At 41.9% G+C, this 24534-nt stretch overlaps 1 protein-coding gene across 4 annotated transcripts in view; it reads left to right on the plus strand.

The window, feature by feature from the left end:
- mcf2l2 (MCF.2 cell line derived transforming sequence-like 2) overlaps positions 1-24534 on the plus strand; it is a 133441-nt gene that overhangs the window by 16529 nt on the left and 92378 nt on the right. For 3 of the 4 annotated variants that reach the window (XM_053429955.1, XM_053429958.1, XM_053429957.1), the window contains exon 2: positions 20251-20334. In XM_053429955.1, coding sequence (XP_053285930.1) covers positions 20251-20334 — 84 coding nt within the window. Of the gene's footprint in view, positions 1-8289; positions 8604-20250; positions 20335-24534 lie in introns of those variants that run through there. The other variant, XM_053429956.1, reaches the window with a different exon arrangement.

The raw sequence follows: 24534 nt of genomic DNA on the forward strand, positions 1-24534 counted from the left end.
TATAACTTTTCCAAAACCAATATATCAGCCAATATGTTTATGCAATTTGTATATATATACATATTCTTAATATTTTATTATTAAATCTAGTTCATTAAACTATTTATAAATAATAATAGAACTTGAATTGAGAAAATAAATATACATTTTACTTATAATAAATGCACATCAAATTTCACACACCTTTCAGATATGATAGCTGGAAGATGTCTGCAGAATTAGTTCTGGACTTTATGCAGAGTTTGTCTTTCACACATAGACAACGCAACAAAAGATTCTCTGCTCAGACGTGTTCACTACAAAGAAATCTCCGGAGTCCTCAGGTGAGGGGCAGAGCAGCAGGCTGAGGGAGGAAGTAACGTAGTATTCCGCTGGGGAGATCACTTGAGATGATACCGGGTCAGCCATTATCAAGTCTTTTCAACATGTGATATTAGTTATCTTTTTTTAGGAAGAGAGGATGTAATGTATTATTTATGCCCTGGAGATCACATGTTTTAGCTTACAGCACATCGACAGCTCTCCTGACGTCTTCGTCTGTGTCTTGTGCTCTCTAATCCTGAGATATTTCTTTTCTTTTCAAACCTACTGCAGACTTTTTTTACCAGGGGGCTGGCAAAAGAAACTCCACAGAAAGTCTAAAGCCTCTCACTCAGACAATAGCGTTCACACCTACATTGTGCACATACTGGTGTGGAGCAAATGATGAAAAATGCCCTAATGTCACAAGAAATTGAAATTCCTTGGATTTTTCTAGTCCTAATCTTCTCTCTTCTCTGACCAATACTGCCTCCTTACACCAAGTTATGTGGAAGGCAGTTTTTTTGCAATCTTGCTTAGAACCAACCAACCAACAAATGATAAGGGCTGAAAACATAACCTTCTTGTCAGAGGTAAATACCTCAGTCAGTAGTTGAAATCCACTGGCTCAAGACAAAGGATGAGCCTCAGCTGGAGAGGGAGGAATATGTGAGACAGAGAGAGAGAGAGAGAGAGAGAGAGAGAGAGAGAGAGAGAGAGAGAGAGAGAGAGAGAGAGAGAGAGAGAGAGAGAGAGAGAGAGAGAGAGAGAGAGAGAGAGCTCTATAGTGAGTCATGATCTGAATCTCACAGAGGTTTAGAGTTTTTATGTAAAGTAGGCCGAGCATTTTCTGCTCTGTTGCCTTCCTTGTGGGGGTAAGAGCTATGAACACGTGAGAGTCAGTCAGCAGAAACAGCTCTTACTGGTCAACAGATTATCTCAGTTCACACAACAAAGCCTCATTTATAATACTCAGATAAATGCAGTTTCAGACCTAGGAATTCAATATACGCAAATCCAAATGAGTATTAAGTGATTGATCTGATTTTACGACTAAAATGCAAAATACGCAACTACATGTTCGACATACATACAACTCGTTTTTAAAGTATAGTGTTTAAAAAAAGTTTAAAAAAGATAAACATTTTGCACACATTTGAGAATTGTGTCTGACAGAACATGGAGTATCCTTGCATTTGTGATTTAAGTGATATCATTGTGATGACCTGTGGTTGATACAAATGTGTGTCTTAGTGTCATAAGAAACAATCTATCGGACTGATAAAGAACAGGATAAGTAAACTGATAAAGTGGAGTATACAATCATCATTTTGTCCTGTTTTCTTCTTAACGGAATAAAGCAGTAAGCAGTGTGTATGTGTGTGTGTGTGTTTGTGTGTGAGTGTGTGTGTGTGTGTGTGTGTGTGTGTGTGTGTGTGTATGTGTCATAATGACAAAATATATACACTATACTAGTTATAACAAGTACGAGTAATGAGTACTGATGGGAAGGAATGTCAACATGAGGACAGGTACTGTATCTGCTGTCATCCCATCACAACCTGGTCTGAACAATTTCATTGTATTATATAATGAAGACTCAAACTTAATGATTGAGAAAACTTGAGTTGTATTTCTCTAATACATTTATTGCACTTGCTGTGGCACAGACTGAGCTCCTGGCCTCTCTGCATGAAGGTCATGAGATGTCCAGGTCCTGCTGGCTCTGGGTGCACTGGTCACATGTCCACTCTAACAATAAACTGTAAGTTAGCTGAAGAATGACAAGAGGCCTTTATAACTCTCACACTTACAGTCGTCCTTATTAAATATTATGTCCTAATCCTACCTATAGTCCATGTGTGGCCCTCATGGTATCAGGGTAACACCACCACTCCTGGCTGAGCTTCCAGGTCTCTTACAGTCAAATCGAGGATTATACCTTTCTGGCCAGGAGACATTCACCTGAGAGTTGTTTTTGTGGATCTCATTGACTTTTAAAATCCCCCCTCACCTGCATTTCCAAATGAAGACATGATAATTAAGATGATGACACACTGATATCTATTTATAGCCTTTCAACCATTCCAGGAATGAAGAGCACCAGTTATGTGTGCCAGGCTCTGTCTCCTCTGCTGAAGCACATCATCTGTCTGTGCCTCTCTCACACAATGGACCTAAGTTGCCTGCTGTGCTGTCCACTGTGGAGCGTCTCTTGACCTCTGTGACTTCTCTTTCTATTCATGGATTTCAGATTAGGTTTGAGAAGTGAACGTCTCATCGCTGCTGTGAACTGTGAACATCTCAGATCAAAGACAGAGGTATTGGATGGCGTACAATTAAATAACAGAATAATTTGATCATCACTTACTTCAACTATTTGACATTTTTAATATGTTTCGCGTTATCAGAATAATCCATACATACCAAGATGTAGAGCACAGTATGGATGCTGTACAACACAGTATGTCTTTGTCCAGATGCTGAGACATTACAAAGGTGCCTCTGTCACGGAGCCTTTTCAACATTTCAGTATGTTCCAGCATAAATCACTTTTAATGCAACTGAATAACCCCTTTCTGAGATCACAATACAGCAGCAACGCATTTCATCTTCAATTTAATCAATCCAATCACATAACTGACAAACCATATGTTTTTCAGCAACACAACTATCATGCTGCAACTACACAGCAGAGACATTTTCCTCCTGGAAATATCCTCCTGGACTTTCACATCATCTTTTGGGCCTAACTCAGTTTTGTTTGGTCTCTGTTTTGTCTTATTCGAAAACTCTCACTAGGTTATTTTCTTTAAACTGATTAAAACATACTTACACATATAAAAAAACGTTGTTGCTAGAAAACTCAAAGAAAATAGAGAGTCTCATTTGCTTTACCAAGCCTAATTATTGGAGGGTCCACATGGGTACTTAAGAGATTTCTTATGTAAGACACAGGATGTATGGGCAAAGTAAACACGGCAGTGGAGTGATCAGTTTTCAGGAGGGCAAAGTCCTGGACCAGACACTGCTGGTGTGTGCAGCTTTTAATGCTAGTGATTTGGAAACACGGCATTTCGCTGAGGCACCATTGTCAATCACATGTTGTTTCGGTCGTTGGCCAGGGCAATAGCAACATGGGGGGGGGGGGGGGGGGGGGGGCTGGTTTGTTTGGCCATGTGAATAGAGACTGTTACAGTGCATGCTTTTGTGCGAGTTTTTATGCCCTGCGTACTGAAGTCATACTGAGATAGTACATATGGATGTGGGGGCCACCTTACACTGAGGTACAGTGTCTTGCATAAGTATTCACCCCCCTTGGACTTTTTCCCATTATGTACTGTTACTAACTGGAATTCAAATAGACTTAAATAAACGTTTTCCCGTTTGATCAACAAAACATGCATAGTACTTTGGAGGTGCAAAATAAATTTTATTGTGACACAAACAATAATGAGAACAAAAAAGTTGACATCTGTTGGGTGCATAAGTCTTCACCCCCCTGTGTCAATACTTGGTAGAACCCCCTTTCGCTGCAATTACAGCTGCAAGTCTTTTGGGGTATGTCTCTACCAGCTTTGCACATCTAGAGATGGAAAGGTTTGTCCATTCTTCTTGGCAAAAAAGATGAAGCTCAGTCAGATTGGCTGGAGACCGTCTGTGAACCGCAATCTTCAAGTCTTGCCAATGATTCTCTATTGGATTGAGGTCTGGGCTTTGACTGGGCCATTTTAAGACATTAACATTCTTTAATCCAAACCATTCCTTTGTAGCTCTGGCTGTATGTTTAGGGTCATTGTCCTGCTGGAAGATGAACCTCCGCCCCAGTCTCAAGTCTTTTGCAGACTGCATCAGATTTTCTTCAAGGATTTCCCTGTATTTGGCTCCATCCATCTTTCCCTCTATTCTGACCAGTTTCCCTGTACCTGCTGAAGAGAAGCATCCCCACAGCATGATGCTACCACCACCATGTTTCACTGTTGGGATGGTGTGCTCAGGGTGATGGGCAGTGTTGGGTTTTCGCCACACATAGCGTTTTGCATTGAGGCCAAAAAGTTCAATTTTGGTCTCATCTGACCAGAGCACCTTCTTCCACATGTTTGCTGTGTCTCCCACATGGCTTCTGGCAAACTCCAAACGGGATTTTTTTATGGATCCCTTTCAACAATGGCTTTCTTCTTGCCACTCTTCCATAAAGGCCAGATTTGTGGAGTAGACGACTAATAGTTGTCCTGTGGAGAGATTCTCCCACCTCAGCTGTGGATCTCAGTAACCATGGGCCTCCTGGTTGCTTCTCTGATTAATTTTCTCCTTGTCCGACTCTTCAGTTTGGGTGGACGGCCTCCTCTTGGTAGGTTTGCGGTTGTGCCATATTCTTTCCATTTTCTTATGATGGATTTTATGGTGCTCAGAGAGATGTTCAAAGCTCTGGATATTTTTTTATAACCTAACCCTGCTTCATATTTCTCCACAACTTTATCCCTGACCTGTTTGGTGAGCTCCTTGGTCTTCATGATGCTATTTGTTCAGTAATGATCTCCAACAAACTCTGAGTCCGTCACAGAACAGGTGTATTTATACTGAGATTAAATTGCAGACAGGTGGACCCTATTTACTAATTATGTGACTTGCAAATGTGACTTGTGAATGCAATTGGTCGCACCAGATCTTTGTTAGGGGTTTCACAGTAAAGGGGGTGAATACATATGCACTCAACACTTTTCAGATTTTTATTTGTAAATAATTGTGAAATCCATGTAATATTTCCCCCCACTTCCAAATGATGCACTATTTTGTGTTGGTCCATTACATAAACTCACGATGAAATAAATTTTAATCTGTGGTTATACCATGACAAAATGTAGAAAAGTCCAAAGGGGGTGAATACTTATGCAAGGCACTGTATATAGCTACACCTTTTTCTTTCCACTTTTTCTTTCATGATGTGACAACACACTCATGAAATTTGAGTTGAGACACAAAGGGGACTAAGACAATGGTTTGTGTTAAAGGGATAACTTTTGGGGTTAGTGGAGATTTGTCATCATTCTCACAGTATACTCACTATAAGGTGAAGGAACAATGTTAGTTGGAGGACGGCCTCACAGCTGCTGGTGTTAAGTTTGAAGAGCCAACGTTTGGCCACATAAAGTCTGAGGACATTTGATTTCCTTCAGTTTGCCCCCATTTTTTAATGGCAATCAATACTCAATAAAAGCATTGATGTGAAGTTGTAGCATTCATTATGGAATTGTTGAAATCATTCATTTGCATTTTATGAGGCTGCTGCACCTTTTGCATATGATACAGCTACATCTTTTATTTATCAGTATGACCCAGACAATATGTACATGCAGAGAGTGTATTTGTAATTTAGCTTATAGTTGTGCTTTGTAATTTATTGCAACTAACTTTTTCATTTTTGAAATGCATTGTCAATGATGATGTATTTTATTAGATGTGCAAATATGTTTTTCCCATAGACATGCTTTATAGGCTGTTTTAGACCCCAGCCTCACAATACCTTTTTTTCAATTTTGTGGATTTGTTACTTCTCAGTTTCATATCAGAATGCAGTTGGACTGAAGTGGAATGGTGCTTTTGCGTGAAATTACGTGCAAGATATTGGAAAGAAAGTCGATGAACTGGGTTTTAGGCCCTTAAGTGTATATTATTGTGTAACTTCTCCTGACAACTCAAAACAGGTCAGGGGAATTAAAAGTTGTTTTGGTTTAATATAAATAAAGTAAAGGTTGACTTTCACATCTTTTAATCTAATCCAACAGCTTTCAAATGAACATTTACAAATTTACACCAGCCATCCACTCTGACCCCTTCCTACAAGGCAGTGTTCCTTGATTGGAAAAAGAAAATGTATTCAGTTAACATAAAGTAATTCACTGTGAACAGATTTTTAAAAGCTAATCTGTTATCCCCAGAGTTTCCTGTAGTTGAATAAAGGAATTTATAGACACAAAATGTGATGTTATTATTCGAACACACATTCTCTTTTTTCCCTTCCTTTTCTCAAAGTTGTTGATTTTGAAAACTTTTGTGCTGGGCTGAGGAATGAACACACATACAATACAGTACACAGTAATTTTGTGTGAAAATACAGTCGTGTTTATGCCCTTGTGGGAAGTAGTTCTCAAACACATGTGATGAATGGATAGCCATTGTACTGCAAACAATGTGTGTGGTTGTCTGTGTGTCAGTATGTAAAGTGCACGTGTTTCCATGTTTGTGTTTGTGCTCAGCAGGTCTGTGTGTGTGTGTGTGTGGCTTGCCAGATCTGTTTGTCTGTTTGTATGTGTGTGTTTGCTGATACATAAAACTTTAAGTGTGAGACATAACATATCACTGCATGAAGTCTTTTTGTAAAAAATAAGAATACATAAATACAGACAAACTCTACACAATACATAAAAAAAAGGAGTTCAGATGAGTTCACAGAAGCTGTACATGTGGGATATCATGAATCTTGTTCCTAGTCTTGTGTAGGTGGTCCATGTCCCTGAACACCTGACCTGTAAACAAGCAGTTTGGTTCTGAATTGTGTGTTTGGGTTTTACAATATGTTGATGTTTTTCTTCGTTTCCAAGGCAGAGCTAGTCATCCACATTCATGAGACTGTTGTCAATGTTGAGAAACAGTGGTAGCTGATTGGTTCGTGTCTTCCTGATATGTAGGGTCATAGGCTGTAGGCCTGTGGTTGAGCAAAGGTATGAAGGTTTCACTGTAATCTTCAATGATGGCAAAGAACGTGGACTTTAAAACATATAAAAATGCAGAAGGTTTTGATTCTGATTATTTCTCAGTAAAACGCAGAATAAAGTTTCATGTTGAAAATCAGTGTTTCTCTGTGGACTCAGAATGTCTTTGGGAGGCTGAGAGCTGCCATTGTTTGCTAAGTGTTTATTCCCTTATAACTTAAGATCCAGATGTTTAACAACTAAAATCATTCATCCGGTTAAAATATGAAGTTTAAAACCACCAAGTTCTAAAAAGATAAAAGATAGAAGCATCACTCAAAACAGGCTAAATGCCGTTCATTTATGTTTCTGGCAGACACAAGCTGCTCTCAGACATCTACCGTGAAAGTTTCTCTGGCCAGCCCCCCAGTAAAAACTCTGGAGAAGGTCAGAATGAGAACACAGCATGGGATCTTCTGAGGTTTCACCTGGAACAAGTGGGGGTGTTACTGACGTTTCAAACAAACACCAGATGCAAAAAAAAACAAAAACATAGAAGGCGCCTGCTACACCACCCCTCACATGAACGCTCCAGATATTTGTGTGTTGTTGTGAACACGTCAGAGCGGAGAATAGTTGTTCACGTGTTAAAGGTAAGGTCCGGAGAAAGTCCAGACCCAATTATGTGAACATACTGCGGGTTTCATGTCTGAAAACAGCTATACAATATTCACTGAAAGGATATGACGCCATTGACAGATTGAAATGGATGATTACCTTGATTAAAGTGACGGATTTGTTTAGGTTTGAAATTGCTTGTGACATTAAGGATAAATTAAGTACAAAACTCCTTAACATGTATTGTTGTTCTTAAATGATTAATTAACAAAAAGTATTGTAGCTTTAAGTTGCTCTTCAGGGAACCATAGGGTTGATGCTCTTCAGTTCATTCTGGTCTATAAAGTTACTTCAGCAGACTGTTCACATTTGGCAGTTCAACAAGGACCTCATAAAAACAATACAACACATAGACATAACAGACACTATGACACACACACACACACACACACACACACACACACACACACACACACACACACACACACACACACACACACACACACACACACACGTACACACACTGTACACACAAACATACACAGACCGGCTCTGTAGTTCTCTCTCTCCCTCCCTCCCCTCCGTCCCTTTCTTCACATGCATGCACACCCTGCCCTTCCTCATAGGCTGTTTTCTGGACTGTGTCACTGCAGCTGGAGCTGGAAAAACTGACCACAGATCCATGTAACAACTATAACACACAGAGCGGGGCTCTGCTTCAGCTGTTTGGGTCCTCTCGTGTGTGAAATGCAAGTAAAGATATACAGAAAAAACAAACAACAAAGAAACCAAAGCTTCAGAAACCTCCTGACTTGATAAGGAGAGTGTTGATGGGGATGAAGAAGTACTGCGTTGCCCTGGCTGGATTCGTAGACCATGAGATTACTGTCATTTAACTGGATTACTGCTTTTTCCGGAGGGATTTACATTGACGCCTGAATGTGTGTTCAAGCCAAAGAGGTCTTAGGATGAAGCGTGCCAAACACGTTATAGGTAAAGTTCTCTCACATTTGAAAGCTTCACAGACAAGTGAAAATTATTGGTTCCCTTTGTCACGTACTAACTTTGTTCATTTGCTGTCTCAACTGTAACACTCCCATAAAACAAGTTGAGAAGTTATAGCTGCAGATTTACAGTTTAATCAATCATTTTCGCTATACACATACACACTGTGTATGAGCTGCATGTGCACACACACGCACACACACACACACACACACACATCTGTTGCCAGCCACTCTTTTCTCCGTCTGCCTGGTGCCGTTTTTCCATTTCAACAGACCTTTCTGTCACAGCCTGCTGGTTAAGGGATTCAGTTTACCTAAGATTTTATATATTACTTTAAGTGGCTACTTTAGTCGGCTCACTGTTATGTGGAGCCTTTGCCCAGAGACAGTTGTTCCTTCAAATGGATTTTGGGGGGTTTGTGTAAATTCATCCTTAAAGTGTTTAAGATTCAAGATTCAAAATGCAATACTTTATTGCCATAACAACATAAGTAGTTTATATTTGTTTTGGAGTGCTCACCTAAACAAATAGAAAAAGATAGATAAATAAGTAAATCCTGTAACTCTGATATTAAGCTGAGGAGTTAGCATGTTATCTTTCAGTGTGTTGAGCTCATAGTGTCACATTAAGACTGTACCGAGTTGTCAAATGTGGTCTTGTCTTAACTCATTGTGACTTCTTCATGAAACCACTTATCATATGAAATCATTTGATTTGGCCTCATTTTCTGATAAATGTAAGCTTTAGATTGTCTCGCTGTAGATATCTCTATAGATATATTGATTATATATTTGTTGACCTTGACTTTGGATCTTCGACCTATTTGGATCCAATAGTTCATCACCTATAGATAATTTCTCTTTTTATCGGTAGACTGTTTATGCTGAATGAAATCATTACAGTTTCTCTGTGATATGTTAAGCTTAAAGGCCTTCTCCTTCTCTGACTGTGTATGCTCCTCAGCTGATCCCTTATGAAACCCATTGTGGCTTTTTACACCATGATACCTACTTTTACCACATTAACCTTAATGTCAGATGCAGGCGGAAGTGTGTATTGTGTGGCTGAGAGAGCGCCCACTGGGAGGATACAATACAGATTTATTTTTGCAGTAAATTTTATTTCGTATAGGCCTATATTTATTCATCAAAATGCTTTAAAAGTGAAAACCAAGTAATTTGCCTATGGTGTAAACGACACAACCGATACAGTTGGTGAGAACTGTCACCAAATGTAACATTAGATGATTTTAGACTCTGCTGTAAATGCTGCAGTGTTTCTGATGAGGTCAATTCCCAAATGTTAAGAGTGTATGAACATCAGCAGAGACAGCGTGTGAGAGCCTGCTGCTAATGCCACCTAAAGTTAGAGCTGATGGAGAGAGAGAGGTGTCAGCCAAGGTGTGTGTGTTGTATTTTAAGTGTATGTGTGTGTAGAAAGGGAGTGAGATTTTGTTGACACCATCACGCCGCTGCCATGGAGTTTAGACCCCCTGACAACTTGACAGAGAATCAGCTCAGTCAGTTTATCAGATTCTGTGATCTGGCATTTCAGGGGTACTGCTGCTTCTTTTGCAACATGCACGCACATCCCTTGTGCTTGTGTTATTAACAGACTTTTAAGAGACACGCACACACCCTCTTACATGAAGATGAGGTTGTAGTTTGCCTCATTGGTCTGAACCAATTATTTAGAATCGGCGCACAGCATACCATCTCTCTGTCAAGCTTTTTTTCCCCACATTACAACTCTAAGACTACTTGTGCATAAGTACAACAGATTGTACTGGCCAGCTATTGTGTTGCTTTATCGTTTGACTCAGACTGACCCCCCAAATCCAATCCAGACGCAGCCTCTCACTAGACCCCTGTCTCACTGTAGTAAACAGAGGTTAAATTAATTGACATGAACAATTATGTGTTATTGCATTTCACAGCTTCCACAGTAAAGTAGCTGCTGTCTCAAGACTGTATAACAGAGGGAAGACACTAACAAGTGTCTGTTGCAACTACATTTATATGTCATGTAGTGGTTATTTTCTGCTACTCTGTATGTATTGCATTAAATTGTATACGTTTTACACAGGTAAGTAGCTGTAGAGAGAAGTGAGGAGATTTAATTTCACACTGCAGCAGAAAAGAGACATTTTATTTGTAGTGACTTTCATCCTTTATTTATCTGTTCTGATTTTAATTCTAGTTTGGAATAACTGAATAATTTTAAGGAAATTAACTTTAATTCAACCATGGTGTTTCATATTCTGTATAAAATATTTGACTAAATGAAGTATAAACATCAGCTGACACACTGTGGTGATGGAGCTTCCAGGTTTAAAATCATACAGGGTTCTCACACTTGGTCATTGCATGAAAAAGAGGTATTCTGTTAAGATCCTTCTTTTAAGCGGACCCAAAAAGAGTGCAGACCAGGAACACGGCAGATTGAAGGCAGAAAAAAGGTTTATTTGGGAAGTCCAAAAAGTTAGGCAGGCAGGAAGGCAGGTAAACAGGCAGGCAGAACTCAGTGGTAGGAGACAAACCAGGAAGGTGTGCAGCATAATCACACTGGTGAACGGACGATCTGGCAAAGACAGGGTGAATGAGCTGAGGCTTTATGGAGTGGAGGTGGAATTGATGAGATGAGTCTCAGCTGTGAAGGTCTCCCACAGGAGGCCCCTCCCAGCTCCAGGTTGAGCCATCTGTGGGAGGAGCACAGTGGGGGAAGGGAAGACAAGAGGTGGAGAGCCTGGTCCTGACAGTACCCCCCCTTAACGGACGCCTCCAGGTGACCCCCCCCGGTTTGTCAGGATGGGCACGATGGAAGGCCCTGATCATTGGGGGGTCCAGAATGAATGACCGGGGCACCCAGGAGCGCTCTTCGGGACCATGACCCTCCCAGTCGACCAGATATTGCAGTCCTCTGCCACGCCGACGGACGTCCAGAAGGGGCGCACGGAGAAAGCTGGGTGATCGTCAATTACCCGGGCGGGTGGAGGGGGTTTGGCTGGAGGGCAGAGAGGACTAGAAGAAACTAGTTTTAACTGTGAAACGTGAAAAGTGGGATGTACTCTCAAGGTATTGGGCAGCTTCAATCTGACCGCAGAGGGATTGATTACCCTCTCAATTACAAAAGGTCCTAAGAAACGAGGGGCTAACTTCTTTGATACTGACTTTAATGGAATGTTTCTGGAAGAAAGCCACACGGACTGACCTGGTTTATAAGCTGGAGCAGGAATCCTGTGTTTGTCAGCGATGCGTTTGTTGGTCTCCACAGAGCGAAGGAGCGCTTAGCGAGTGTCGTTCCAGACCTTCCTACAGCGACGAAGGTGATGCTGAACGGAGGGGACTGCCAAATCGCTCTCCTGGGAGGGAAACAGAGGTGGTTGATAGCCAAGAGAAGCCTCAAAAGGGGACATACCTGTGACCGCGTTGGTTAATGAGTTATGGGCATATTCGATCCAGGTCAGATGAGAGCTCCAGGTTGAATGATTGAGTTCAGAGATGCAGCGCAGGGCAGAGCCCAGGTCCTGATTAGCCCTTTCTGCTTGTCCATTGGTCTGTGGGTGGAATCCAGACGATAGGCTGACCTTGGCGCCAAGTGCTTGGCAAAAAGCCTTCCACATATGAGAGGTGAACTGGGGGCCCCTGTCAGAAACGATGTCAACTGGTATGCCGTGTAGCCGGAAAACATGGCCAGTTAATAGTTTCGCAGTATCCTGAGCAGATGGTAACTTGGGTAGGGCAAGAAAATGAACAGTCTTTGAAAATCTATCCACAATGGTGAGAATAACTGTGTTACCTTGTGAGGGCGGCAACCCAGTAACGAAGTCCAAGGCAATGTGTGACCAGGGACGGTTAGGAACAGAAAGTGGATGCAGAAGGCCGGCTGGAGGACGATGGGACGCCTTGCTCCTCGCACACACAGAACAGGCATCAACATAAGAGCGTGTATCAGCATCCATTGTGGACCACCAGAAGTGTCTCTTCAGGAGAGAGAGAGTGCGGCTAATTCCAGGGTGGCATGCAAACCTCGAGGTGTGAGCCCACTGTAGGACCTGGGAACGAACAGAATCTGGAACGAAAAGACGGTTAGGTGGGCCTGTACCTGGATCAGGATGGTTCTGTTGTGCCCGTCTTATCTCCTCTTCAATCTCCCATGTGACTGCTGCCACAACGCAGGAGGGAGGCAAGATGGTTTCAGAACTTGTATCGGACATCTCACCCATATGCTGCCGGGAGAGGGCATTCGGCTTGATGTTACGCTTACCTGGGCGGTAAGTTAATACAAAATTGAAACGACAGAAAAACAAAGCCCACCGTGCTTGTCTGGAATTTAGCCTTTTAGCTGACTGAATGTATTGTAAGTTCTTGTGATCAGTCCAGACTACGAAAGGTTGCTCCGCCCCCTCCAACCAATGTCTCCACTCTTCTAAAGCTAACTTGACCGCTAATAACTCCCTGTTCCCAACATCGTAATTCCTCTCAGCAGGTGACAAGCGACGTGAATAATAAGCACATGGGTGAAGCTTGTGATCTGGACCAGAACGTTGAGATAGGACTGCTCCTACACCAGTATCCGAGGCATCCACTTCTACTACAAACTGCAGAGAGGGATCTGGTTGAATTAACACCGGAGCTGAGATGAAGAGATTCTTGAGCTTGCAAAATGCTGCCTCTGCCTCCGGTGTCCAGAAAAACTGAATAGAGGAAGAGGTCAGTTTACAGAGGGGAGCTGCCACTTGACTGAAGCCTTTGATGAATTTGCGATAGAAGTTAGCAAAACCAAGAAAACTCTGCAATCTCTTGCAAGTAGTGGGTGTGGGCCATTCCGATACAGCTTTAATCTTTTCAGGGTCCGTCTTCACCTGCCCACCCTCGATGATGTACCCCAGGAAACTGACAGAGCTGGTGTGAAACTCGCACTTCTCCGCTTTGACAAAAAGCTTATTCTCTAGTAGTCTCTGGAGAACTAGCCGGACATGGGACACATGTTCACTGAGGTCCTTGGAAAAAAAAAAATCAGGATGTCATCTAAGTAAACAAAAACAAAACGGTTAAGGAAGTCACGAAGGAAATCATTCACCAGTCCCTGAAAAACTGCTGGAGCGTTGGTCAACCCAAAAGGCATAACGAGATATTCAAAATGACCTAGGGGTGTGTTAAAAGCCGTCTTCCATTCATCCCCATCCCGAATCCGCACAAGATGGTAGGCATTGCGGAGGTCCAGTTTGGAGAAGACAGAGGCTCCCTGAAGAGGTTCAAAAGCAGAGCTGATTAGCGGAAGGGGTATCTGTTCTTGATAGTGATGTTATTTAGACCACGGTAGTCAATACAGGGTCGGAGAGTCTTATCCTTCTTCCCAACAAAGAAAAACCCAGCACCAAGAGGGGAAGAGGATGGGCGGATTATCCCAGCAGCTAAGGATTCTTTAATATAATTCTCCATGGACTCTCGTTCAGGGCGGGAGATATTATATAACCGGCTTGCAGGCATTGTTGAACCAAGGAGCAGGTCAATAGCACAATCATAGGGTCTATGGGGGGGGTAGTGAAAGTGCTCGTTCCTTGCTAAAAACCTCTCCTAAATCATGGTACTCCTGAGGAATGGCTGACAAGTCTGGTGGTTTAGGCTGAGGGCCACCTGATGCGTCGGCTCCATCTGCTGGGGACAAAGCTGACTGCAGGCATGTAGAGTGACAAAAACTGCTCCAACCTACGATTCTCCCCCCTGCCCAATCTATGTGGGGGTTGTGTCTACTCAACCAAGGGTGACCAAGAACCAGAGGTGAATTTGGAGATGACATTATTTTGAGGCAAATGGTCTCACGGTGGTTCCCAGAGAGGACGAGGGTGAGGGGAGTAGTCTGATGGGTGATCTTGGCTAAAAACCTCCCATCCAGAGCGTTAGCATTCAAGGGAGTCTTTAAAGGCTCGAGGACTAAAGCTAGCTGTTTAGCTACATTGTAGTCAAGGAAATTATCCTCTGCACCTGAGTCGAAAAGAGCTAGGAGGGGCAGAGACAACTGATTGGAGCAAATCGTAGCTGAAACTTGTAACTGGGATCTAGGTGGGGGAATGTGGTTGGCTTGGCTCATCAGTACCCCCACCTTTACGGACGAGCCCGGTCTTTTGGTAGAATAGGACAAGTCACAAGGAAATGACCCACTTGTCCACAATATATGCACTCACCGGCCCGGATGCGACGTAGACGCTCCGCCGGAGATAGTCGGGCCCTGCCAAGTAGCATGGGTTCGTCCTCAGGAGAAGCAGTGGCCAAGCTGGGCGGAGGAGTGTGGGTTAGTTGTGGAACAACTGTGGTGAGAGTCTTGGGGACAAAGGGAGGGCTGGTGACTGACTGCGAACGAGAAGACTTCTCCAGGCGGCGCTCACGCAGGCGATTGTCCAACCTGATAGTTAGAGAAATCAGGGAGTTGAGACTCTCAGGTTCATCCCTGGAAGCAAGTTCGTCTTTAAGCAGTTCATTTAATCCCTTTACAAAAACCCCTCTTAAGGCACGCTCATCCCATTGAGCATCGGCTGCCAAGGTCCAAAACTCGACAGCGTATTCTGCTGCGCTCCTAAATCCCTGACAGAGACTTAATAAACGTCTAGATGCAGAGCCATGACAATCCGGATGGTCAAATTCTTCTAAAATTAGAAACAAAATCCTCATAGTTCACAGTATTAAGAGAAAAAGGTGTATAAACTGCTTCGGCCCATGCCAACGCTCTCAGCAATCCCAAAACGTAATGAATCTTAGCTTGGTCAGATGGAAAAAATGAAGAACGTTGTTGAAACACCATACCACATTGGAGCAGGAAACCCCGACATGTCTTCAGATCTCCATTAAAGGGCTCTGGGTTGGTAGCCAGGGAATCTAGATTAGCTGTGGGAGCAGGTGGTATTGGGGCTGGGGGAGCAGGATTAGGTGGAGAAGCAGCAGCTGGAGATGAGGCCCAACGAGAGGTAAGCAACGAGACTTGTCGAGTTAATTCAGAAACTTGATTTACCAGAGAGCGGTTATTGTCTGCGAGGGCCTGGAGAAGTTGTTCATGCTGTCCAAGAAGAGATCCTTGACTGGTTAGAGCATGAAGTAATTGGCTGGAATCCGGTGTTGTGTCTGCTGGGTCCATGTTGGCCAGATCGTTCTGTTAAGATCCTTCTTTTAAGCGGACCCAAAAAGAGTGCAGACCAGGAACACGGCAGATTGAAGGCAGAAAAAAGGTTTATTTGGGAAGTCCAAAAAGTTAGTTAGGCAGGCAGGAAGGCAGGTAAACAGGCAGGCAGGCAGGCAGAACTCAGTGGTAGGAGACAAACCAGGAAGGTGTGCAGCATAATCACACTGGTGAACGGACGATCTGGCAAAGACAGGGTGAATGAGCTGAGGCTTTATGGAGTGGAGGTGGAATTGATGAGATGAGTCTCAGCTGTGAAGGTCTCCCACAGGAGGCCCCTCCCAGCTCCAGGTTGAGCCATCTGTGGGAGGAGCACAGTGGGGGAAGGGAAGACAAGAGGTGGAGAGCCTGGTCCTGACATATTCAGTTAAAGCAGCTGCAGGCTCACAGCTGGTCCCTCTTGCTATCTGAGTCAGACAGAATATCAAGTTCATAAAGAGTTACTGTCACTGTCCACCTCTGCTCAGACGTCAGTGATACATGTGAATCTCACTGCTATGAAGAAAATCCACATGCAAAGCTGATCATAGTAATCATTTCTCCAAACAGTCGCCTCATTCAACCTGAGTTTGGACTTCAGCTTACAGTGAAAGTGAAAAGTCTCAGCGGCTCTATTCCAAAAGATCTGATTGGATAAACTTTGAATCTCTATGTTACAGTACATCTGCTAATTAATGAAATGACTGCCTTACTGAATGGACTGACGAATGCCAATTATTAATTTAATAAGGTGTTAAAAAACTGTCATAAATAAGCTGAATTTTCAGCGACATGCAAACATCATTGGTAAAATTATTTAATGTAATCTATGACAAAACCGTGAAATGATTAAATGAGATATGCTACACTTGGCATACATGAAAGGTATTCTGTTGTGTTTGAGGAGAGACCTGTGTGTGCACTTACAGCATCTAAAGCCACGCAAACTTTAGCTTATGGCTTAGAGGTGGAATGTGGAAAAATACAACAAGAGAGTGTGAGACACAGAGCTTCAAAAGCTGCTTTCAGACATGCACTGAACTCCAGAGACCCTCTGAGAGGTATACGTGTGAACGCAAATGTCTGAGTGAGAGCCTCAGGAGTTTCTGCGGACTTTACCAACCTGGTCACCTTGTATAAAGTCACAAACGTCCGGAGGAGCCGATCTGAGAACACAGGAGGAGATCATCAGCTGGATTCACAGCGAAAGAGTGGACGTGTTGTTGACATTTCTAACGCGCAACAGACGCAAACATGAAAATGCTCAAATAAATACGAAACACAAATTTCTGGATAAAAAAGCAGAGCCACACACGTAGAAGACATCAACGGAAATGTCAAGAGATGTGGTGATGAGAGACAACGTCTGTGTTGAGATGCTGTAAATAAAAACATGTGATTTCTGCAGAGGAATGGATACGTTACTTCCTGCCTTTGCCTGCTGCACCACCCCTCACCTGAATCCTGTGGAGGATTGTTGCTGTTTTGAGCATGTTTGTACAAAGCATATGCATTGTGCATGTGTAGAGGGAACCTGCTAAAAGAAGTCCAAACCAAATTTTCTTGAGTTCCTCCGCAGGACATTTCAGTCTCACAAAGTCAATATTAGTCTATGTGCATAGATAGCTAAATAAGTAGGAGTTGTCAAACCAAGAGCTGAAATTTCTCATTCAAGAACAGGAATGATTAAATCAATAGCATTTTGCAATACAAGAGCAGAAAGCCTTCTTACTCTGTCACTTCAGATGTTTTCTAGATTGGTTGATATATTTAGAGATCTAGATGTAGATGTGAGCTATTGAGGCAACACAACAACATCTTGGCACAATGACCTGAGTATGTGTTTCCTGTTTTGTAAGCAGTTTATGCACACCTCTATTCAGAGTTTATCTTTCATTAGCATGTGAACGGTCGGCCGAGGAATTCAGATCCGCTGTGTTTTGGGAACATGAATTCACTCTCCACTTCCATCCTGTCAGGCTCAGTTTAAAATTCATGCAGGGATGCTGCTGAGAGCCGCACGCATTAGAAACAGGAAATGACAGTAAAGTGTCACCAGAGACGTGGCTTCTGTCCAGTCACAAGAGGGGCAGTTTTGTTTTGTGAAAATGACAAGAGAAGTGTTTTTAAAATTTTATAATTTTAAAGAGAAAAGTAGGGGACTGATGTTTACGGAAGAAATATCTAGAGAAATGGAAATGTGGTTTCACAAAGAGTCAATTGGAATTAAGTGGACTGTTGAGTCTTGGAAGAAGTATACAATCCACCGAATACCATTCTAGTTCATCTTGTGTACTTACACTGTCTGAGAAGCAGGAACTGCCTTTGTCAAACTGAGGAATGTCTGTCTTTCAAGTCTTCCTTCAGGATCTCCAGCTTTCCGCCTGGAACCATCATTACAGTCACATTAAAGAGGAGTCTCTGCCCAATATAGACACAAATAACAGCTGACTACATGGCAACTAATTGTAGGGATCCAAAATGTATACAGAAACTTTGACACGTTACTTCCACAACGCTCATCTCTAAACCAAATCTGTAAGTTTAAGTTTCCAATCAGTCCCATGATCATGTCCACTGCCTTTGTAACACAGCAGGACATCTGCTCATATGAGTGCTTCCTGCACTTACCCTCTGCCTCCTCAGTTCTCCGTTAGTTTATTTAAAAACTGTGTTTCTCTCTGGACTTGAAGTGGTCATACATCACGTTCGCCTCCACCACTCCTGTAATGTTCCAACAATGCAGAACATCATCTCCACTTAAGTGCATGGCTCTGGTTGCATAATCCTGCTGTCCCACAGGTTAATGTACAGTTAGATAGTATTGATTTCTCTCCCCCATCCCTGTTTTTGTATCCAGTGATTTGTGCATGTTTTCCCCAATTGGCTCAATCTTTCATTAATTTCCTTTTAACGATTTATGTTTATGTTTAGCAACAATCTCTGATTCAAACAGCTACTATAATGAAATATGGCAGCTGTAGTGGTAAACTGCTGGTGTGTTTGTGCCAGGTGCTCCCTTTTAAGTCCACCAGAGTATAGAATACGAAGTGAATCAACAATACTTTCTCAGTGGAAAAGTCTGTAATGGAAGCTCTTTTATTAATAATCTTGGTAGGTCAGCAGACTCAGATACTAAGAACAGAGGTGCATTGATATAGTCCAGGCTCACTAACAGTCATTGTGCTCTCCCTCTCCTTCTGTCTGCCACTGGCCCCATCAACACGCAAACTACCCAAGCATGTTTTGGAGTAATAAAGCAGCGTCAGTGTTAATGCATGTCTTTATTATCTGTTATAGAGAAGGGTCTGTTTACAATACAGTGCACTTAGAGCTTCAGGCTGCAGAGGGACCCATCAAAACCATGAAACCAGAACAGGGCACAGTCTAATTCATGGACACATATGCAGACTCTTAAAGACATGTCTGAGAATGCTTTGTTCTGGTTTGCTCTATATATGTTTATGTGAATGTCAGTCAGAAATGGATGGTTACATAATAGGCTACAGCATTTGACCAAGGAGCAGTTAGAAAACCGCTCTTTATTGACTGTATATGATCATTTCGTTTTCTAAACTCGGCTAAAAACATATATTACAAGGTTTATTCAGGGTGTTTCACTAAAACAGAAAAGTGAAACAAAAAAATAAATTTCAGTATAAGACATTTGTTCAGGGAGTAGTGAGGTGTGGGCATGGCCATCACCTGAGTCTTTCTTCTCAGTTTTAAACCCAAAGCTTCAAAAGGTCAGAGGTCACAGATCCTGATGCCAAGCTCAAGCACAGGGATTCCATTTTTTTTTTCTTTAGAAAAATGTAGTAAGTTTATCTTGAGAAAATGATTGAGGAACTTTTATCCTGTCAGGGAAATGATTCATCTGGATCCATCTTTAAGTGCAGCAAACTCTCATTTTATAACAGGATCATTTTAGACAAAGAACTCTCAGTCCTACCTGCAAAGCTCCGGCTCAGTCGCTCTGGGACAGGAGAAATGGAAGACCTATTTGAATCGCTGAAAATCTGAGCTGTGAAAGATGCTGAAGAGAGTTGTGTTGTTGTCACTAACATGAAACAGCGGTTTTACGGCAATCCCACTCATTGCCCTATAATTCACAACAGATGAAATGGGAAGTGATGGCACCTATTGTGTGTGTGCTTTATTCTTTAATTACTCACTGATCGGCTACAGTTTGGTCAAATAACTTATCTTGTGATTTGATCTTCTGCTTACGAGCAGCTTATTCCCTTGTCTTTAAGTTTCTTCAATCCTTGTCTCTCATTATTTGTCTTTGTCTTTATTTATACTACAGCTACACTGGATGCGTTAGATGTACTGCATATGTGTTTTTACTGTTACTTTTCTAATTTGATTCTTTAGCACGGGGAGGACACATCTTACTGTGTGTGTTTTGTATTCACTAGCTGTGTAGGATTCAAGGATGTATCAGGCTGTATCTGATCAGTGTGTCTGATCCTTACAGATGAGATCATGCAGCAGGAGATCAGGCCCCTGCTGGCCATGGACATCATAGAGCAGCTCCATCGCCAATTTGCCTTGCTCTCAGGTACGTAACAGAATGCACTCTCCCACTGCCCCAATGTCCTACCGTCCCATTGTCCCTTTATCTCACTGTCTCATTGTCCCACTGTCCCATTGTCTCACTGCCCTGTTGTGTTGCTTCCACACCTGGGGTTTCCGACCAAGTTGTGACCTTGTGTATGTAAATTGGCGGATAAACTAATAAAAAGAAAAACATTTATAATCAAATGTCTATCATAATAGAAAGTTGTTACATGCAAATTGGATTCAAGATAATTGGAATCTTGTGAATTTCCCAAAATGTTAAGGTAAAGTTAAAGAGCGGTCGGTTGTGTGGGACATTAAATCAAGTTTTAAATGTATAAAAGAAGGAAGGATTCAAAACTGATTTTAAAGATCTAATTTCCACTGAACATGCAACATCAGATTTAAGTTAGTTTTATATGTCACTGGTATTCTGCTGCCTGTTTGTGTTTTGCTATATTTTCCTAGAAAATAACATAAACTCCAAATGAAGTTATAAATCACATTACTGATGGTTCAGAAGGAACTCTTTCAAAACAGACCACAGATACACTGACCTGTCACTAAACTACATACTGCTTTTATATTGTAGCTAAACTCTGTTATCTGGCTGTAATATGTTGAAATCTTGAAACAGAAAATGAAACCACATAAAATACACACTAATACTATTTTCCTCTTGGAAATTATTGTGTTTTTGTTTTGTGAAAATCATCAAAAAGTGAGATTAAAAGTATTGCAGCAATGAAAGACACCATTGCACATTCTGCCCCTCCCTTCATCAGTGGAAATATCTTCCATCCACCTCTATTAGCTGCCCTTTCACTGCAGTTATCAATCACAACGCACCAGGTATCTGCAGTATTGATGCAGTCAGTGGCGGTTTTGGGCACGGGCGAACCGGGCAGCCGCCCGGGGCGGCTCCTCTCATGTCACGTGGGGGGCGGCATGACCACTTAAAAAAAAAAAAAAAAAAAAAAGTCATCTGTACTTTCTAATCAAGCGGTTTTCTATTATCTATCACAGTGGTTCTCAACCTTTTTTCAGTGACGTACCCCCGTTGAAAAAAAAAAATCTGCAGAGTACCCCCTAATCAGCGCAAAGCATATTTGGTTGAAAGAAAGATGTAATGTGATTTATTAATCCCTGTAACTAGACACATTCAAATTTAAAACTCCATCAATGTCCATAAAATTGCTCATTTGTAGTGGTCTCTCTTGAACTATTTGGAAATAAAAAGATATAAAAATAACTAAAGACTTTTATTATTATCTCAATATAAATAAAGATTTGTGCACATCAAGTGACCTCTTTTGGGATCATAATAAAGATATTTTCTCAAGTTGAACTCATGAACTTAATTACAGCTTAACACTTCTTCCCAAAAAATAAATCATTAACTTAGTTTTAAATAAAAGATTAGCTCAAAACATATTTTTTAAATATTTATCATCTTAAAATATCTTCTTTAAGGATCGAAAAGAATACTGACAGGTAGCTTGTTTCCGTTTGCTTATGGGAGGCTTTTCGCATCGTGTCTTGAGATGACCTGAATTCAGAAAGTTTCCTCTTAAAAAACTCAGTTGGCTTACCAACTTGACTTTCATGTTTTGTCTGGAGATACCGGTGAAGATGTGGTGGCTTAATGCCACTAATCTCTCCCCACAGAAAAAACAGTGTAAATAACCCAATCTATGTTATTGTTAATATTGTTGAAGTGTCTTTCTGTTATTTTATTGTGAAATATTTGCTCGCTTTAAGGTCATACAATTTCATTTCCGTTTTTGTATTACATGCTTTTATTTTGAAAGGGTACCGGTAGAGACGCGGACTTCTTGTTATGAATCATTAACTTCACAACGGAAAACGTTTACGTTTTAGCGACCCTCTGAAGAGGCACAAGCTCTCACGGTGTTGTTTAGGGAAGGCTCTCTGCTCTGGTTTCGCCTTCTTTGGTACTTGTCCCTCCGTGTTTCAGCAGCATTGCTGCAGCACTTCAACTCGACTCCATTGTTGAAGTTTTCAAGGCGGCAGTGATGACAGGTGATGACAGGTGCAGAGCTGCCAACTTTTCAAAAAACCTTGGAGTGAGATTTTGTCGGGGGTGACCAACATTTTGCCGCGCACACAGCCACACACGTTGGTGGCTCAAATATCAGGGAATTGTTGGAATTTGGCGTTGTATCCATGTTGTTCGCTGCATTCTGGTGGCCTTTGGGGCCCGAAGTCGTTGATAGGAGCGGCCGACTGGAGATGGACAACATTGGTTACATTCTGTGACGCAAAGACATAGCTGAAGGTCCACCCCCAGGAAATGTTGGTTTAAGTAGATGTTGTTTCCTGCATTCTAGTGGATTTTTGGGTGGTATGCTAAAGATGTGCAATACCTGAATTTCTTCTGATTCATGTTCCTCTGATCATGACTTGTAGGGCCTTCTAGCCTTGAGCTGAACATTCAACCAGAAAACTATTGTTGTGCCTCAATGACCACAATATAGCCTAATTAATAGACCTTTGTTTAAGATTTGACCAAGGTAGGTTGATTGACATTTTGATTACAATGGTTTTCAACTAATTCTGAACTGAAACCTAACCTATATTTTAAATAATTGTATTCTTAAGAGCAGTTAATGATTTATGTTCGCCTCCCACCACACTTTCCATCAGACAAAAAAGTGCAACAAATAAAGTGCTTAAACAGTAGCCTTTTTAAGCAACACAATGGACCCTCTTCCCCAAAATAAAATTTGTCTGGAGCCGCAAAACATATTTGATAACAAAGCTAATAAAGTTTTATATAAAGTTATACTATACTAAACTATGGTTTGTTGCATTTATGAAATTATCGAACAACAATAAAGAAAACTGTTGACATTTGATTGATATTTTTACCTGTTACAACAAAGGAAAAACCAAACGCTTATGAAGAGAAGAAAATACACAGGCAAGTGTCGGCCTACTTTGAAATAAATTAAACACAGACCTTTGTAGGGTTATTTGAGTCCTCCCCGTATTTGTGGAAAATGTATGAAATAAGAAGTACCCTATTTTTAAATAAAAAAAACATATAGCTGCAGCCTAATAGCTTAAAAATATATATTTTAGTTGGCGAAATATTTAAACGAAAAGTGAGAGCAGGTCAGGCTGGAGGCGGACACAGAAACTGCAGCTCGGTAGAAACCAACTGCAGCTTCTGCTCTGATCAAGACGCTGAGCTCTGATCAGCTGAGACCAGAGAAACTCTGTGTTTTCACTGTTTCCACTGAGCAGCCGGTGAGTCAGTGACCAGCTCCTTCACGTGAAGGAGCTCTGGTCTTGTGTCTCTGAGCGAGTGCGCGGGGCGGAGCCTCGGGACCGGTGCGCTATCTGGGGCACACACACACACACACACACACTCGCCCGCTCCTGGTACTTCATGACGGCCTGATACGATGATGTTTTAAAAAATGATCGTGACTTAGTCAACCACCAACATTTTCGTCTCGTCTCGTCAACAAGTTAAAATAGATTTAGTCATGCGCTTCACTTAAAAGATCCAGGTTTTTTTTGGCGTGAGAAATTGGATGTGTGGCGTGAGTGCGTGTGAAAACATGCAAAAGCGTGTGTCACACGGCGGAAGCGTGAGAGTTGGCAGCTCTGCAGGTGGCGTGTGCCAGGTTGGGTCAAACCATCGGTATGGGGGAGACTCTGTTTTTTTAGGATAATGAAATTGAAAAGCCTATTGAATATAAAATGTTGTTCATGAACTCACACTTATATTTTATTGAATATTTGTTAAATAACAATTTTTCAAGGATTTTTGAATGGATGCTAATTTTAAATATATATTTAAAAAAAATCTCAAGTACCCCCTGGAGTACCTTCAAGTACCCCCAGGGGTACGCGTACCCCCATTTGAGAACCACTGATCTATCATATCACTGTGTGTGTACTTGGCAAATTGGCGCCCCTGCAACTGCAGCGCCCCTGCTTGATGCTGTGTGAGAAAGGGGAAGGGGAGGGGGCGCGGGGGAAAGTTCACTTCTGGTTCTCCCAAATGGAACGAACAAGGGGGGGGATCCACTGTATAGAGCAGTGATTATCAAACTGTGTGGCGCGCCCAATTTTTTAACGTCCTTATCTCTTTATCGGCGGAGCAGTAAACAAATCACTCTTTCGCCGTAGACAGGGGTCTGCAACCCGCGATTCTCTGAAGAGCCTC

Source organism: Pleuronectes platessa, chromosome 9, assembly GCF_947347685.1.
Source record: "Pleuronectes platessa chromosome 9, fPlePla1.1, whole genome shotgun sequence".
Lineage (NCBI taxonomy): Eukaryota > Metazoa > Chordata > Actinopteri > Pleuronectiformes > Pleuronectidae > Pleuronectes > Pleuronectes platessa.